The following is a 20,011-nucleotide window of genomic DNA, read 5'->3' as shown; positions in this document are numbered from 1 at the left end:
CAAAAAATTAACTGCATTTACCTTTTGGCCTTTTTGCTAACATCTCTAGGAGAATCTTTGTGAGATGACCTGGACCGTGAGCTCTCTTTATGAGATCTTTCTGAACGCTCTGATCGCTCCGATTTGGGTGAAGGGGATTTCACTCGTCTACCACTGCTACTTCGAGATGGGCTTGGGGATGTGCTGTGTCGCCTCTTCCTATGGAACAAAGCCGCCAAAACATTACATAAGTGAGCAATGGATCAAGTATTCATTTTCCTTCTACTGAATTAGCGATTTATTCCTATCAGTTTATACTAACTTTATTTTCACTTAACCTTATTAATGTTATTTTCCAACAACATTCAAAGCCCTTTATAAAGAATATCTTAAAGATAGGTTCATCAACATGGATGGAACTAGGGTGTATTATGCTAAGCAAAATAAGTCAGTCAGAGAAAGATAAATGTCATGTGATTTCACTCATGTGGAATTTAAGAAACAAAACAGATGAACATTGGGGAAAGGAAGGAAAAACAAGATAAAAACAGAGAGGGAGGCAAATCATAAGAGACTCTTAAATACAGAGAACTGAGGGTTGCTAGAGGGGAGGTGGGGGCGGATGGGCTAAAATGGGTGATGAGCATTAAGGAGGGCACTTGTTGGGATGAACCCTGGGTGTTAGATATAAGTGATGAATCACTAAATTCTGCTCCTGAAACCATTATTGCACTATATGTTAATTAGCGTGGATTTAAATAAAATTATAAATTAATTAAATATAGGTTGATCAAAACAAATACTGAACTCAACTAAGTTCAATTGTCTTTTTCTATGAGACACTGAAACAATGGATAAAATTTCATTAAGGTCTCTGATGAGGTGTTTTTTAAACACTTTACTTATTTATTCATTCATTCATTTTTAAAGTTTATTTATTTTGAGCAGGGCTTGAACCCACAAACCATGAGATCATTACCTGAGCCAAAACTAAGAATCAGACACTTAACCGAATGAGCCACCAGGTGCCCCAAATAACAGTGTTGTTTTTTTTTTTTAAATGTTAGTTCTCCAATCTTGAAACTTATTGTGGTTATGTAAGAAAATGGGGCATCATGTTGGCAAGTTACTCTTTTTTTTTTTTTTTTAAATGTTAATTTATTTTTGAGAGAGAGAGAGAGAGACAGAGACAGAGCATGAGCTAGGGAAGGGGCAGACAGAGGGAGACAGAATCCAAAGCAGGCTCCAGGCTCTGAGCTGTCAGCACAGAGACGGATGTGGGGCTCGAACTCACAAGCTGCAAGATCATGACCTGAGCCGAAGTCGGATGCTCAACTGACTGAGCCATCCAGGAACCCCAGCAAGTTACTCTTAAATGGTTGGGAGGAGGGGAAAGGAAGGGGAAAAAAAATAAAGCAAAAGTAGAAATATTTCAACATTTGGAGAGTGTGCATGAAGGATATCTGGGAATTCTTTATACTATCCTTGCAACTTTTCTATGAATCAAAAAATGTATCAAAAAAATAAATACAAGACAAACAAATGGTAAATTTAGCATTTAACCAATTAGTATACCTATGTTATTTGTAACTATCTGTAGAGTAACTAAGCCAGAATTTTTTAAATTTGCATTCACTTGGTTTTTATTAGGAAAATCTCAGTTCTGTTACTAAAGCAATTTTCTCTATTAAATGAGACATTTAGGAACTGAAAGTAAAATAAAAACTAAAAAAGAAGTGATTTTGATTAGAATGAAGACTTAAAATAAGGAGCAAGTCCCTATGGTCCATGTACACAAACTCCTTTTAGATAGGATTGGGAGATTCAAGTTTTCAAAGGCAGCAGCCTCAACTCAGAAGAAATGCTTATACCAGAGACAAGCAAGATATAGCAAGCTGTTTAGTTATTTAAGCCTTAGGTCTGATACCTAATACGGTAACTGAATTCTTGCACTTAACTAAGGCTAAGGTACCATACGACCCACGTAGAGGGATGATGTCCCAGTTAGCTAAGCCAAGTGCCAGCTAACTGCCCCATTTCTCAGCTAATTCCGCCTCCTGCAGGCAGGAGCCAAACACATTTATCATGAAAAAATACTTTTCTAGTTTGTTGGCATCGGTGATGAAAACATTACAAAATGAAACATCATTTCAAAACTTGAAACCAGCATAGGAACTGAGTGAGAAATGTTATACCTTTCTTTCCTTGTTGGAGTACATTCATCTTTCTCCTTCTTGTCTTTGGATCGAGATTCCAATTTTTCTTTATCCTTTTTATCTCTTTCTCGTTCTCTTTCTAATTCTTTCTCTTTCTCCTGTTTTATTTTTTTTAAAAAAAGAATAGTTAGTCATTAAAAAATACCAATCTGGGTTAATCTCATTTATGCAACAATATTTTAACCACTTTTTAAAATCACTACTGAAGGTACAATGCCATTTTTTTTTTTTTTAATTTTTTTTTTCAACGTTTATTTATTTTTGGGACAGAGAGAGACAGAGCATGAACGGGCGAGGGGCAGAGAGAGAGGGAGACACAGAATTGGAAACAGGCTCCAGGCTCTGAGCCATCAACCCAGAGCCCGACGCGGGGCTCGAACTCACGGACCGCGAGATCGTGACCTGGCTGAAGTCGGATGCTTAACCGACTGCGCCACCCAGGCGCCCCAACAATGCCATTTTTTAAAAAATACCTACTCTTCCAGGAAAAGTAGTCATTTCTTCTTACACTGAGTGAAAATACTAATACCAGTGACAGCAGCTAAACGGTTGAATTCCTACCACAGACCAATTACTAAACAACTTGCCATATACCATTTCATGTAACACTTCAAAACAGAAAATAGAAATTTGCTATTACCCTCATTCTAAAGATGAAAAATGACACTCAGAAAGGTTAAGTACCATGCTCATAGTCATAATGGATGGAGAAGTCAGGATCTGAGTCTAAGCTCTACAGCCAGTGCTCTTAACTACTCCCTCTGTCCCTCCACTTAAAAAAACAAAAACAAAAAAAAAACAAAAACAAGGAAAAAGGTAAGAGACTGGCCTTTCTATCTTAGACTACAATAGCAGCATTCCTACAGCAAGTTGATTTAATCAAAGGAGAACTCTTTCCAAGCAAAAGGCTTAAAAGGAAATATAGCTATTCACAATAATCATCCATCAGAAAATCTTAATTAGTAACAAGTACCATTTGTATTGGAAATTTTAAATCCTAACTTCTACAAGTACAAAATGACTATATGACTTTATATAAACCAGAAAGATGACCTATCTGCTTATCCCCACTGCTACTACTGCCACTTCTCACTTGAAATTATGACTTCTGTTGATAAAATAATTAAGGGAGTGGCTACAATGAACCGACAAAGCCAACTTAGGTCTTCATTACCAGGAATTGAATCTCTCTACGATTTGTATGCATCAAGAAAGCTACCTGGGTAACTGATAAAATGCCTATACCAGATGTTGCAAACATTTTCTGCAAAGAGTCATAGAGTAAGTATTTTCTGCTCTATGGGCCACACAGGATCTCTGTCCTAAGTATTCAACTCTGTCATGATAGTCCAAAAGCTTGAAGGGGCATGGATGTGTTCCAACAAGCTGATTTATGATGAGGTGATGAGTCTGCTGACCCTCAGTATATACCTTCAAGAAACACATCCTTCTCTCCAATTACAATCATAGAATGCAGAGAGTAAAATGGTAATATAGGTATTACTACCATCAGGACCAGTGAGTATCTCAAAGTATAGTCTTAAATGCAGATCAAATCCCTGCCACCAACTCCAAAGGGACTCTTGGGGTACAGATACATCTTTTTAAAAATCTCATTTTTCTTTTTTCGAAATACAACTAGAGTACAGATTTAAAAAGTGATGCTGAGGGGGCGCCTGGATGGCTCAGTTGATAAAGCATCCACCTTCAGCTCAGATCATGAACTCACAGTTCATGGGTTTGAGCCCCACGTCGGGCTCTGTGTTGACAGCTCAGACCTGGAGCCTGCTTTGGATTCTGTGTCTCTCTCGCTCTCTGTTCCTCCCCCACCTGCACTCTGTCTCTCTCTCTGTCTCTCTCTCTCTCTCAAAAATAAATAAAGATTTTTAAAAATTAGAAAATGAATAGATAGATAGATAGATATTGATGCTGAGGACACTGTCTTCGTCTAGTAATCTGTAGGATATATTTTCCTGATTGAAATACTTAAAATATTTTGAACAATTTAATCCAATAAAAAAGTAATTAAAATCCAATTTAAAAAGTAGCGATTATCTCACAGTCCTGCAAAATTGGGACTATCAACCTAGTTTCACAGAGAAAAGCAGGCCTCTGGGACTTGCCTGGGAGCACACAGCAAAAGGCGGCCCCAGGAGTGCACAGGTCTGTGTGGCACCGAAGCTACTTTACCATAGTGCTGCTCCTCTCACTGGTTCTACACCATTAATAGTTTTAGTGAGTCTAAGTTTTAGTGTTCTAGTCTAGCCTTTTCTTTTCTTTCTCTCTATATAGTCTTTTCTACAATGACAATCAAGGTAAAACTTAATAGCAGTCCCAATAAAATTCCTGGGTTCTTTCAACAATTAACAAATGGGCTGTCTTGTTCTAAATTCTCTGTATATCGCCACAAATTTTTTATGTACTCGAGTTCACCAATGAAGTATGTTACCCCTTGGTATCCTTCTTTGTAAACAATGGAAAAGGAGTCCTAAATGAACGTCCCAAATTCTAAGTCCATCTTTATCTCTGTGCCACTTCTCAGGGGGTTGTTGGTGTTTTACTGTCACAAATGTTGGCACTTCATATAAGGTCTTCCAGCTTTGAAAGCATGGAATTTCTAGTCCACAGGTAGTATATCCAGAATAAAATGGTGCACTATTGCTTTCAGACCCTTTCCCAAGTTGAAATGATTGCAAAACATCAAATTTCTAATGTTCCTGTCTACCAGTATTCAGCATTTGCATATCAAAGGATATAATTTAAGATATACTTTTCCTTTAGTGTACTAATATACCAAAATTCTAGGTAGTCAAACAAATTACTTCAGAAAATACGCATTACTGAGTACACTTATTCCTTACTCGTTGAAGAAGTTTATCTCTGTAGTGTTCTACTTGCTCCTGAAAGCTCTGGCCTGGTTTTTTAGGTCTTTTTCCAGATTCCAATTCATCCTGAAACTTCATAACTTTGAGCTGTGAAATAAGACATTTTAAAAATAAATCTTTTCATCATTATAGCTTTCAAGCAGTGCTTTGGTCCTTTAAAAAATTCCTTTTTTCTTTGAAATAAATGTGTAAAAAGGAAAAATATAAACACAGCAAAGCAATATCTGATTGGGACTCAGTCAAAATATAACATCAACATAAAGCTCCCTTATCTGAAGACCATTTGGCAGACAAGCCCAACCATGCAGGATTCAAGCAATCAGGCATGGGCCCACAGGCTCTCTGCACAGCCACTTGAGAGGACTCAAAAACCATGAACTATATATAGTTCAGACCCTTAAGAACCTACTTATTATCTCAACACAACGATAATGAATTTGCTATCTGGCTCCCCAAATGTGAGAGGCAAGGGTGCTATATAGGCAAGCATACTTCCAACAAGATATGACAGCCAGCAGGACACAAGATATTTTTTTTAAAGCATTCTTTACAGTTCATGTAGGACCAAACACAGAACTACAGAATTTGAATGTTTCACTCCATTTATAGTACAATGTAATCACTGAATATCAAGACATCAAGGAAAGGTGAAATCATATCAGAATATACTTAAGATAGTAAGAATATGTACTAATAAAAAAAATCAGAAACACTTCCATTTCTTGTAATTTATACACAAGCAGAAAACCATTTGTATAAAACATCCAATACAGCATTGTGTGTATGTATAATATATATTCCACACTTTAATTATGTTAATACAGTTATACAGTAATACATATATATTTGTATGTACACATATATAAAAATGTTTTATTACATAAAGATATCTATATATAACCTTACTAAACGAAGGGAGAACAAGTAAGATGAAATACATGAGGACTCAGGCTGTTGGAGGTGGAAATGGAAAGCACATGGATCCACCGGTTGCAGCGTCAAACCTGCCCACCCTATGTCATCCGAAGAGGGGAAGAAAACACTCTGGCCTGACAGGATTATTGTATATGCAAACATCTTAACCTATTTTACTGAGCACTGATAGGTCCTTTAAATGAACTAAATACTACTATAAATATTATGAGGCTTTCCCATAGAATGGGAACAAACTACAAAACCTTTCTTCCATTCAAAGTATTATTTTCACTATTTTTGACTTCATGAACATTTCTCATAAATTCCCCAATTTTTGCCCTTTTTCTATCAGGGTAAATAGAACATCTTAAAACTATCCAGTAGTCTGTTTTGGCATTTAAACGGTATAACTTCATTATCAAGAAAATATATTTTTATTTAACTCCAGAAAGGCAGAGTTCAGTAAGCTTGGGAGGAGTTCTGAGAGTTAAGAAGGGGCATGTGCAACTTGGGAAAAAGAAATCTACAGGTCAAGTGAGGTCACTGATACAGTCCCCTAAAAAATTTGTCAACAAGGGCGCCCTAGCTGACTCAATTGGTTAAACATCCAACTCCTCATTTCGGCTCACAGTTCATGAGTTCAAGCCCCACACTGGGCTCCACAATGACAGTGCAGTGTCTGCTTGGGATTCTCTCCCTTCCTCTGTCTCTCCCCTGCTTGAGCTCCCCACCATCCCCTGAGTAAAAGAAATAATTTTTTTTAATTGGTAAAGATTGTATATAAAAAAATATATCCAACATGTTAACTCTGAAAATCCCTCCTCTTCACTTATTACAGACAGTATACTGATTCTGTGTAAGGTTAAAATGAAACACTTTCCCTGTTAACAGTTACTTTGGCTTAATGATATCTGAGAAAGAGTTGGGCAAAAACTTGTACCAGCCCAACAGTGATTAGAGAACTGGAAATAAGATAATTACTATGGTGGGAATTATAAATTAGTAAGAGGAACAGTGCTGATACATAGCAGACATCCAAAATACTGTTAAATCAATGGACAAAGTATTAAAATACACTCTCAGATTTACTTCTGAGACTCTGGACTGACTGCTACACTAACATTTACTACTGGGAATGTTTCATCACCTTGAAACAAGGAATAAGGAAGGTTCCCATTACAATACCCTTCCCTCTGATAGGTCTCCTTTTGGTAATTAAAAAAAAAAAAAAAAGGCATTAAAAAGGACAGGGGACTGAGGGAGGGAAAAGTCAGGTTGAGATAGTTTGGACTCGTTCCCATAAGTTTTTCCCCCTTCTTACTGCTAAGTCTCACTTAATGTCTACTCTCCCCACTGAAATAAAATGCAGATGTAACCTAAAGGTGCCAGAAAATAGCTCACTTTTCCTCGTTACATACTATGTACACTCAAATGTAATAATTTTATAATGCCAGTGTAATCTATTCTTAAAATCAGTATCTTCAAAAGATCTCCCATGTGCCAGGCACTGGATTTATGATGATGAACAGACAACAGACATGGTTCTTTCCCCTCATGTAAATCAGCACCTAGTAGGGACTAGAAACATTAAACAAGCAAGCTAAAACAAAATAAAACACACACCACAGTACATGTAAAATAACGAGAGAGATAAATAGGGAGAAGTAAGCAAATGCACAAGTGTAAGAAAAGGATAGCAGGAGAGAAGAAATGCTTGAACTAAGAGGTCTGTAGGAAGTCAGCTGGTATGAAGGTTTCTAGGCACCGAGAAAATGCACAAAGGAATGATGCCAAGAGGGAGCCTAGGTCAGTGGAAAAGTGAAAGAAGGCCAGTGAAATAGTTGCAACTTCACTGAAATACTGACCTCAATTTCACGAAGTTTAGCTCGTTTTTCCTCACTCATTTCAGAGTACTTAGAAAACTTAGACTCCGTCATTTCTTCTTTGATTGGATTAGAGTACAAATGATGTTCTTCTGATTTGGAACTCTGAGTATCTTCTTCATCCTCACTTTCTTCTTCTTGACTTTGGAAATAAGCAGAATATATCGTATGTCAAGACAGAAAAAAATGTTACATTTTACAGTTTGGCTTTTTTTATTTTTCACTGTCTTAGTCTGTAAATAGTGTTAACAAAACAGGACAATTCATCACTAAAACGTTTTTATAAAATATTTTATCAAATAGACAATTCTATAAAACTCTTGTTTCTTCCACATAAAAAGTTTGAGCTTCAACATAATCATTTAAAAACAACTTCTATGTTATCTACAACATTCTACAACTTTCCTTGCAGTGTTAAGTCAAATGAATAATCAATGATTCCCCATACTTTCCAGTTCAGAGTGATTTCAGAACACTTCATGTTAAAAAGGCCAAATGTTTACCCTTTTTTCAGCAGAGCCTATACACTATAAAATACATCAGTCTGTGTCATACATAGTTAACTAAGAAACAAGGTAGTAGGTAAAGACCTTATCTGATTAGTACATAATCCCAGGAATAAATGTGTAAATTTTAAATATTATCACATATTAGTACTCAATATCATAGTTGATTCTGAAAATTATACTGTTAGAATCTATGTCAGATAAGAAGAAAATGAAAAACTAAGGGACTACCATGGTAAGGATACAAAGAGGAAAAATTCTCCTATCCTTCCAGAGCAATACAGTGCAAAGAGGCAGGCAACTATTGTAAAGTTGGTCTTGTTTATATGTTTTCTATATATAGAGAAAGGATCTAGATGACTAAACACCAAACATTAACCATATTATTTACTTTTAATATAAGTTATACTTGATAATTTAAGATACATATTTATTTTATGATTTCTATTTTAATTTTGCAGTCCCTGAGCAGTCCATTCTAACTGGTTTTGATTTTAGCTCTTAGTTACCAGTTCTAGGTAACCAGGACTTATTCTTTTAAAGAAATGGAAATTCAAGTCTATAAAACCATACAGAATTCATCATAAATGAAATTAAATTACTATTTGGAAGTTTTCTACAAAGAGTAGTGCTATGTATTTTTTTAATCACTTTCTGCCATAAAAAATAATTACTAGTTTCAAAAAAGCATTTTGGATTCAGCCACTAGAGAGCAGTAGTGAGGCATAAAAAAATTTCAAGGACCAGAAAGTTGTATGTGAAAATTATCTTTGCCTTGCTTTATACTTCCATAAAGTTATTTTTATGTTACCGTGATTTATTTAGAGCTCTTAAGGAAAATAAAAATTACATTTCCAGTGATCCATGCCTCACTGTATTCTACTGACTCTATTCTCACTGATTATTTTACTTTCAACACTGAAATGCAGTCATAATCCAAACATTAACACTAATATCAAATTTACGCAAAAAAAAGTTAATACCTATAGAAACAAAACAAACTGAAGAAACATTTGAGTTCTGCAATGGCCTTTTATACCCTTCCTTTCCCCTAAATTAATTATCTCATGAATTAACACATGTATTTTAAGCCAGTGATGCTACAATAGTCAGAGATGTTAATAATGTGGTACTGTAGACATTAAAAAGGTTAAAGCACTATTTTAAAGCAAACTGGACTATCCCAATTCCTGTATTCTTCAACAGTCTTGGAGAGGTATTTCCATCAGCAAACCACATCTATATTTTGTTAATATTCCATCATCATCATTGCTGACTTGTTCTGATCACACCAATGTTTCTGGAAAGACATCACTGATGCGAAGTTTTCCTCAGTATATCAAACTGTGTTCCCACAATCACATTTCTTTAACAACTATCTAAATGCTACTAATATCCATTTACTGAATCCATACAATGCCCAAACTGTGCTGGGACACAAAAGGGACTTTTTCCCTTTGTTCACTCTTCCATTTGAGAAGGATAAAAGAACAAAGATTTTTTCTTTCTTTTTTGTTTTTTTAAGCAGAAACCTCTGCTTTGTGTTCTTGAGGTCATCTGTTCTCCTATTTAAAAAAAATTAATTTCCTTTGCAATGATTTAAAGAGCTGTCAGGTTCTACCTAAAATCTACCAATACAAACTTGCTGGAGAATCTGGGAGCAAGATTCCTATAATCGCATTCAGTATGCAAAAACAATCTTGAGGTGATTACCAAAAAGCAAACTTTGAAATTATAATTTCTCTACATGTTAAAGGAAAGCTTTTTTTAATTCATTCTTAGTTCTTCTGAGATGTTTACATTTTTTTTTTATGTTTATTTATTTTAAGAGAGAGAACGAGGGGCGCCTGGGTGGCGCAGTCGGTTAAGCGTCTGACTTCAGCCAGGTCATGATCTCGCGGTCCATGAGTTCGAGCCCCGCGTCAGGCTCTGGGCTGATGGCTCAGAGCCTGGAGCCTGTTTCTGATTCTGTGTCTCCCTCTCTCTCTGCCCCTCCCCCGTTCATGCTCTGTCTCTCTCTGTCCCAAAAAAATAAATAAACGTTAAAAAAAAAATTAAAAAAAAAAAAAGAGAGAGAACGAGAAAGCTCATGCAACCAGGGGAGGGGCAGAGAGAAAAGAAGAGAATCCCAAGCAGGCTCCACACCCAGTGCAGAGCCAACACAGGACTCGGGGCTTGATCTCAGGACAGTGAGATCACGACCTGAGCCAAAACCAAGAGTGGAACTTTTAACCAAATAAGCCACCCAGGCACCCGTTTACATTTAAATAACATAACAGAATAGCCATAATGCACTGCTTTTCTTAGCAATGTACAATCCAAATAAAAAGCAGCATAATTTCCCATTCACATTTTAAAAATCACTTTCTGGGGCGCCTGGGTGGCGCAGTCGGTTAAGCGTCCGACTTCAGCCAGGTCACGATCTTGCGGTCCGTGAGTTCGAGCCCCGCGTCAGACTCTGGGCTGATGGCTCAGAGCCTGGAGCCTGTTTCCGATTCTGTGTCTCCCTCTCTCTCTGCCCCTCCCCCGTTCATGCTCTGTCTCTCTCTGTCCCAAAAATAAATAAACATTGAAAAAAAAAATTAAAAAAAAAAAAATCACTTTCTGTAAAGCCAAAACAGTATTTCATGACAAAGATTTGAAATAAATGCAGTTGACCATTTAGTAACTACCAAGTGAGAATATATAAACCTAGCATTGAAAAATCAACTCAGAAGCAAAGGGAAACGAGGTACATCAGACCAGAAACCAAAAGCTCTTTATTCACTGGAAAAACAATGAAGAACTAAAAATGATCCTCCCAACAAGGTTTTAAAGAGTGAAGTTTTCCTCTTCACTATTATTTCAAGCATACCTCTTAATGAAAAAGGGAGCTTATATATAATAAGAAACTGAGTAAGTTCAAAACTTAGATTCTTACTTTTGATTTTCTTCTTCTTCTGATTCTTCATGCTGGTCAAATAACTCCCATTTAGAAGTTGTTACAGCTAAAGGGAAGGAAAAGGATGTAATTCCATTAAGGTAAATTAGCATTTTGCACTAGTATAGTAGAAGCCCAGCTCTAGAATTCGAAGTTTATATTACAGAAATTATCTGCCAATTATCTCTTCTTTGAAAACCATTTCTATGTGCTATATTTCTTTCCTCACACCTATGCTATAATTTTATTCAAATTCATGAAGTGACAAATAACGTTATCATTTTTATTTGTGTGCTGAATGGTTAAGATTTATTCATTAGAACCTACAAATATTAACAATTACATACTATAAGCACTTAAGGACACGAATCCAAGTAAGTATGAAAGGCAGGTCTAAACTGCATCTAAAAAGTCAAGCATTATGGGAGGATCAAAGCCTGGTTTCTCTGAAACTGACCTCTAAGTAGATTTCCAAATAGGTGTAACTTCCATCTACATTTTCTACTGAAATGCCTTACCCTGAAGGGTATTAGTGATTTCTTTGATTACTTGCAAAGCATCCAAACTGAAAGATGTACGAAAATTGTAACAACAACCATAATGAAAACTTAGCCACTAGACATAAAATACAGTAACTCCGGGTCTTAAAGTTGAAATGTTGTAAAACATAAAAAGAAAACATACACACACATACACACCAATAATTGATTTTAAGTACTCAATTTTCTAAAGCTTAATATTTATTGTACTTTTACTCACCCTGTGCTTCTAATTCAGATTCATCTACAGCTTCCCATTTTGATGGGGCAACTTTAAATATGGGCTCGTTCTTCTTGGAGTCTTCAGTTGCATCCACTAATGAGGAAGGATAAGCCATTAACCCCTACTACTAGATGACTTAAAGAGTTCATGGGTATTCATTCTATTATTAAAAAGTAAAATAAGGCCACATATGGACTAATAATGCTAGTGTCAAGAACAAGGATTATGACTAATCTAATGCTCTACACCTGAGGTCCGATGTTTAAACACAAATACATCAATACAAAATATGCAAGTTATTATGATTTCAAGCAAATGGAGAAGTTGGGGCAGTAAAAAAATCTTTAAGGTCTTTACCTAATCACTATTTAAACTATACAATTCTTATACTGTTTAATATTTTCATGCAATTCAAACATACTACAGATTCTGTATACATCCTATGGCCAAAAGTGACTTTAGGCATCTAAGAAACATGAACCCATAAATTATGAATAAAAACAGAACTCACAAAACAAGGCATCTAGGATTATGAGTATAACTGAGAACAAGATTGTGCCTATAGTTTTCATGACAATTAAGACAAAAAGAGAAACTTACTTATACGAGGCTATCCCAATAAAGATATGTGACTAGAAAGAAAACCTTTTTCTTGGCAGAGTCAAATGTATTATTGGGTATTTGAATTTTGAAAAGTCAGAAATAAAAGACAAATTAAAGACTGATACCTTAAACTTTTTTCCATATCCACATGTGTGGAAATTAAAGAGTTTTGGAATCAAACTTATTAGCTCATCATTTTGAAATTTGAACTTACAAGGCACTCCATCAAGATCATCATCAAGACTCTTTATAGGGACTCCGTCAAGATCATCAATGGGAGTAGCATCAATAGGAATTCCATCCACATCTTCTAGAGGTGCACCATCAAGCTCTTCCTCAATGGGGGCACCATCGAGGTCATCTGGTACATCCTACAGAAACATACATACTTGCTGTAACATTTTCCTTTACTAAAGTCATATTGCTATAACTAGGATATACTTCATCCTCCTGTCTGACAAAGAAGCAGTCATTCTTTCATTATTTAAGAAATATCTACCAAGTATTTCTTGATGCCAGGTACCATGTAAGGCACTGAGGATACAATAATAAACAAAAACAAGTTTGTTCCTTTGGTCCCTCATGTAATAGGTCTTACTAGAATTTTCTGGGAGACCAGGGGGGTAGGAGGAAGCAGGCAATCATAAAATCACAATATTCAAAGAACTGTGACTATAATGACTGCTACAACAAAGAGGCATATCATACTATTCCAATGTATAAGTAGGTTTCACCTAAAGCGGTCTGAGAAGGCTCAATGATACTGAGTCTTAAATTGACATCTGAAGGATCTCAGGTAAACAGGAGATGTTTCAGAGAGAGGCAAGAATATTTACAAAGGTTTATGGTAGAAGGAAACGTATACTTAAGAAACTGAAACGAGGACCATGTGCTTGGAACAGGGGGGCTAATTAGAATCTCATAGGAATGAAAGTGAAAAGATAACTGGATGAGGATGGTAGAACGGAAGACAAAGGATTCATGAAACAATGATGAGGTGAAAAGCAACAGAATCGTGATGAACAGAATCTGATACCATTGTGGTGCATCTCTTCATGTACATATTTACTTATATAGCTACATATTGCTTTATTAGTTCCTTTTTTCAACTAATGCATCATGTATCTTTTCATGTCATCAAATTAAAAAAAAAAAAAAAACAGTGATCAGGGGGCACCTAGGTGGCTCAGTTAAGCGTCTAACTATTGATTTTGGCTCAGGTCATGATCTCATAGTTCATGATATCAAACTCCACGTTGGGCTCTGCGCTGACAGCACGGAGCCCACTTGGGATTCCCTCTCTCTCTCTCTCTCTCTCTCTCTCTCTCTCTCTGCCCCTCCCTGTGGTTTCTCTCTTTCAAAATAAATAAATAAGCATTTAAAAAAAGTCATCAGAAATCAAAAACTACATGGAGACAAAGAAAATGGAAAAAAAAAAAAAAAAAACAAGTCCAAAATCTTTGGGACATAGCAAAAGCAGTTCTAAGAGGGAAGTTTATATCAATATAGGCCTACCTCAAGAAACAAGAAAAATATCAAATAAACACTCTAACCTTACATGTAAAGGAATTAAAAAAAGAAGAACAAAGGCCAAAGCTAGTGGGACTAAAACAGATGAGCAGACACAAACAAAATAGAAACTAAAAAAAATTTTTTTTTTTTAAATCAATGAAACCAAGTGCTGGTTCTTTGAAAAGATAAGTAAAATTGATAAACCTTTAGCCAGACTCATCTAGAAAAAAGAAGATTCAAATAAATAAAATAAAAATGAATGAGAAATAACAACCAATACCCCAGAAATACAAAGAATTATAAGAAAATAGTATGAAAAAATCATATGCCAACAAACTGAACAACATAGAAGAAATGGATAACTTCGCAAAAACATTCAATCTCCAAAACTGGAATCAGTAGTCAAAATAAAAATCCAAATTAAAATCCAGGACCAGATGGCTTTCCAGGTGAATTCTACCAAACAATTAAAAGAGTCAAAACCTATTCTTCTCAAACTATCCCAAAAAATAGAAGAAGGAAAACTTTCAAATTCATTCTGTAAGGCCAGCATTATTCTGACACCAAAATCAGATAAAGACATTAAAAAAAGAAAACTACAGGCCAATATCCCTGTTGAACACAGATGCAAAAAACCTCAACAAAATATTAGCAAACCAAATCCAACAATACATTAAAACAATCATTCACCGTAATCAAGTGGGATTTACTCCTGGGATGTCAGGGTTGTTCAACACTCATCAATCAATGTGATACATCACATTCAAAAAAGGACAAAAACCACATGATCATCTCAGCGGGGGCAGAAGAAGCATCTAACAAAATACTATATTCATTCGTGATAAAAACTCAGCAAAGTGGGTTTTAGAGAGAACATATCTTAACATAATGAAGGACATATATGAAAACCCACAGGCTAACATCATATTCAATAGTGAAAAACTGAAAGAACAGGAATAAGACAAGGATGTTCACTCTCAACACTTCTATTCAACATAGCACTGGAAGTCCTAGCCACAGCAATGAGGTAAGAAATAAAAAGCATCTCAATAGGTAGGGAAAAATAAAACTATTTGCAGATGACACAAACTATACATAGAAAACCTTAAAGACTCCACCAAAAAAAACTATTAGAATAAATGAATGCAGTAAAGTTGTAGGATATAAAATATACAGAAATCTGTTACATGTCTATACACTAATTACAAAGTAGTAGAAAGAGCGCTTACAAAAATATTCCCAATTACAACTGCACCAAAAGCAAAAACTACCTAGGAATAAATTTAACCAAGGAGGTAAAATACTTATATTCTGGAATCTATAAAAACTGATGGAAAAAACCAAAGATGACAAAAACCAATGAAAAGATATTCCATACTCACGGACTAGAAGAATATTGTTAAAATATCCATACTACCCAAAGCAGTCTATGGATTCAATGCAATCCCTATCAAAATAACCAATAGCATTTTTCATAGAACTAGAACAAATAATCCTAAAATTTGTATGGAACCACAAAAGACCTCAAACAGCCAAATAAAATAAGAACAAGACAGAGGTAGGACGATCCCAAATTTCAAGATACCTACAAAGCTACAGTAATCAAAACCATGGTACTGGTCCAAAAATAAACACATGATCAACAGAATAGAATATCCAAAAATAAACCCACACCTATAGAGTTAATGTACAACAAAGGAGGCAAGAATATTTAATGAAGAAAAGATGGTCTCTTCAATAAATGCTGGAAAAACTGAACAGCTACATGAAAAAACCAAAATGGACCACTTTGTTACATCATACACAAAATCAATTCAAGATGGATTAGAGATCTAAATATGAGACCCAAAATCATAAAACTCCATAAAACAGGCAGTAATCTCTTGGGCACTGGCCTTAGCAACGTATTTACAGATAGGTCTCCTCAGGCAAGGAAAACAAAAGCAAAAATCAACTACTGGAACTACACTAAACAAAAAGCTTTTGCACAGAAAAGGAACCTCAACAAATCAAACAGGCAACCTACCAGAGGGAGGTGGTGCTTGCACATGATATACTCAATAAGGTGTTAATATCCAAAATATATAAAGAACTTATACAACTCAACACCAAAATGAAACAATCCGATAAGCGGGCAAAAAAGAACCTGACATACACTTAAAAAAAAAAAAAAAAAAAAGATATACAAATTGCTCAACAGACACATGAAAGTAGGCTCAACATGAAAGTAGATGATTAAGCATCAGGGAAATGCAAATCAAAACCACAAGGAGACATATCACCTCACACCAGTAAGAATGGCTGGTATCAAAAGGACAAGAAATAACAAGTGTTGGCAAGGATGTGGAGAAAAGCGAACCATCATGTACTACTGGTAGGAATGTAAACTGGTGAAACTACTGTAGAAAACAGTATGAAGATTCCCCAAAGATTTAAAAACAGAAATACCATATGATCCAGTAACTCCACTGCTGGGTATTTACCCAAAAAAACCCAAAAACACTAATTCAAAAACATATATGCACCCCTATTTTTATTTCAGCATTATTTACAATAGCCAAGATATGGAAATAACCAAAGTATCTACTGACAAATGAATGGATGTGGTATACACACGTACACACACACTACTCACTCATAAAAAGAATGGATTCTTGCCATTTGTGACAACAGAGATAGACCTAGAGAGTATTATGCTAAGTGAAATAATTCAGAGAAACAGAAATACCATACGATTTCATTTATATACGGAATGTAAAAAACAAAAACAAAATAGACTCTTAAACACAGAGAACTGGTAGTTGCAAAAAGGAAGCAAAAAGAGATTAAGATGTACAAACTTCCAATTATAAAATAAATAAGTCACAGAGATGAAAAGTATAGCATGAGGAACATAATAACATCGTAATAACATTGTATGGTAACTACACTTATCATGGTGAGCATCAAGTAATGTATAGAATTGCTGAATCACTACACTGTACACCTGAAACTAATATAACATTGTATGTCAACTATACTCAATAATTACCAAAAAAAAAAAAAAAAAAAAAAAAATGTGGAGGTACCCAGTTACCCAATTGTCACATAAGGAAACAAAACAGAGAATTACTATTATACATAATTTCCTCTCCTGGGCTCCAGCAATTCCAGGAACAAAAATCCACAAGTTAGTGGTAAATACTAGGTATTTTTCACAAAGAAATACTATTCACATCTGTAACATACAGCATCCCCAGAAATCAAGTCTAAAATAATCAGACAAATACATTGAGTACCTACCTCTGTTTCCTTTTCTTCAATAATATTTACAAGTCCTAAGAAAATATTTTGTAGTTTGATCAAAAATGGTTCTGGATAAATTGCCCAATCCTCCCATGCTCTGAAACAGGTCATTACCCGTTGCTAAATAAACAGGAAAAAGACAACAAATTATTATTTTAGGGCAATGTCTCAAACTTCATCTCATGAAAATGACCATCACGATTTGCTGTATTTCCTTTAAACCAAGATTCTTGATAAAAAACAATTTAACTATCATTATATTTTTAAAAAATCAATGTCACCTTCTAACTAAAAGGGAATTAGAAATAAAAATAATGAAAAAGAAACAGTAACTATTTTGTTCTTAACCATCTAAGATCAATGCCCCATACCACAAGTGGTACACGAGGCCACAATCTGGGAATAACTTAGAAATTTATGACAGTTGGATACCAGGGTAGCCAAGTTTTGACCCGAATTCCTTTATGGTCCAATGAAGTACTTTCTTGATTCTGGATATACTTTTCTCTTCCCATCCCTACACCTTTCTACAAGCTCTAATTTATAGTCAAAATTTTTAAATGTAGTTGTTTAAATTCCCTAATTGGTGGGGTCACTGGGCATCTTCCCAAGTTAAAAATTTCCTAAAAAAAAAAAAAAGGAAAGAAAAAAAAAAAGTTGTTTTTTTTTTTAAGTTCATTTATTTTGAGAGAGAGCACCAGGGAGGGGCAGAAAGAGAAGGAGAGAAAGAATTCCAAGCAGGCTCCAAACTGTCAGCGCAGAGCCCAACACGGGACTGGAATCCACACACCTGTGAGATCATGACCTGAGCTGAAATCAAGAGTCAGACACTTAACCTACTGAGCCACACCCAGGCACCCTCCCATAGCTAAAAATTTCATTCCATGAAAAGTCTTCCTCCCATGAAAGTAATATCTATTTATTCCATTATAAGCAAGATTTTTTTGTTTGGCTTTCTTAACACTGATTTACAAAGAAAGAGGTTATAAAAAGTAACTGAATACATTTTCTAAGCATGAATAACCAAAATTATGTCCCTATTCCAGCCAAATTATATATACCATTCTAAAACAAGTGATATTCTGAATTTTTTGTGGAAAGACTAATATTTAAAACATTTAAATAAAATACTTCAAACTTAACACCGAACAAAACAACACTATATAAAATATTTCAAAATTTCAGATATTTCTGATACTGAAGATAAAATGGCAGTAAATCTTAAAACAATAATTTCTGAAAGGTGCACATTATGTCCTATACTTGTCCTATGTACTTCTCTAGCCCTCCAATGTGCTTGCCAGCCCCTACCCCCTGCTTAACACTAGGGAAAAAAATAAAATAAACATACCTTAAAGTTTTCAGACTGTAAATGGCCTTGAATTGTACGATAGGTAGCATTGAGGTCTGAAAATATCTGACATAACTTTGTTTCAAAACTGAAATTCAAAGAATATAGATTTATGATAGAATTTATTTAAAAACCCCCATTCTACTTCAGCATGCTAGCAAATGAAAAAAACTCTTAAACTCAAAAAAAGAAAAAAAAAAAAACCTCACAGATTAATCAAGTAACTCTTCAAAAATCAATAACAAGATGTCTAAACTCTTAACACTGAACTCCTTATTCTGTATGGTTATGCCAAGAATTAGTTTCCTTGATTAACAAGGAACTTTACATTTATGATACATTAAGTTACCTAAACTGACCTCTGTTTTATATTAGGAAAAGTTAAGTGACTTGTCCAAGGCAAAAAAAACTAGTTAGATTGAACAGCTAGATTAAAACAGTTCATGTTCTGTCTTTGGTCTCTTCCTTTATGCCTCCTATTATTTCTATTGTTTCTGTTTATTTACTACACAACTGGCTAAATATGCAATAGAAATATAAAGTTATTTTTTAACGCTTATTTGTTCTAGTGTAATTTATCAAAAAACTAATATGAAAACTTTGAAAACATTTAGCTTAAAGTGGATTAATGAATGCAACCTGATTTTTTAGAAAATTCTATGAACTATAAAGAAATTCAAATTAATTAACATTAACAAAATAATTCTCTCTTCTGAATTCCTTACCCTTAAATATTATTTCAGGAATATCAGCTTACAACATTATACTTACAATTTTCTATAATATGAAGCATTGGCAACTTTGGCTGAAGAGTTATACAAAACATCAGAAACCAAATATAATCTGGCAATCTAGAATACCAAAAGATAACATGAGATTAAAAATAAAAACGAGCAGCAAATAATATAGCTAGAAAAAAAATCCGTATTGAAATTTTTTGCAATTAGTGGCATAAAGCTAATGTTTAGCTATAACACTCACAGCTAATTAGAAGGGTTATAAGAAATTCAACATTCCTGAAGCCACTACGTTGGCAGGGATAAAATATGTAACTCATTTCTATTTCAACCGGTTGATAATCTGCACATCAATTAACATAACAAGTTTCCCAGACAGAAGGAAAATAAGACTGCATAGGAAAGATTTCTTCAGTCAAGTTCTTCATGTAAAAAGGAAACCAATTTCAATCCAAAA

The 20,011-nt window shown here is 34.9% G+C and overlaps 1 protein-coding gene across 3 annotated transcripts in view; it reads right to left on the bottom strand.

Annotated features, from left to right (window-relative positions):
- Positions 1 to 20,011, bottom strand: part of U2SURP (U2 snRNP associated SURP domain containing) — a 55,230-nt gene that overhangs the window by 5,336 nt on the left and 29,883 nt on the right. For all 3 annotated transcript variants that reach the window (XM_086674453.1, XM_086674452.1, XM_086674454.1), the window contains 10 exons: positions 19,589 to 19,668; positions 18,818 to 18,905; positions 17,464 to 17,586; positions 12,884 to 13,040; positions 12,064 to 12,159; positions 11,305 to 11,371; positions 7,861 to 8,020; positions 5,057 to 5,167; positions 2,175 to 2,293; positions 22 to 198 (listed from right to left, as the gene is read on the bottom strand). In XM_086674453.1, coding sequence (XP_086530579.1) covers positions 22 to 198; positions 2,175 to 2,293; positions 5,057 to 5,167; positions 7,861 to 8,020; positions 11,305 to 11,371; positions 12,064 to 12,159; positions 12,884 to 13,040; positions 17,464 to 17,586; positions 18,818 to 18,905; positions 19,589 to 19,668 — 1,178 coding nt within the window. The remainder of the gene's footprint in view (positions 1 to 21; positions 199 to 2,174; positions 2,294 to 5,056; positions 5,168 to 7,860; positions 8,021 to 11,304; positions 11,372 to 12,063; positions 12,160 to 12,883; positions 13,041 to 17,463; positions 17,587 to 18,817; positions 18,906 to 19,588; positions 19,669 to 20,011) is intronic.

This window comes from Puma concolor, chromosome C2, assembly GCF_028749965.1.
Source record: "Puma concolor isolate L17-30 chromosome C2, mPumCon1.1.hap2, whole genome shotgun sequence".
In the NCBI taxonomy this organism is placed as follows: Eukaryota; Metazoa; Chordata; class Mammalia; order Carnivora; family Felidae; genus Puma; species Puma concolor.
This window is presented reverse-complemented; position numbering and strand designations above follow the sequence as displayed.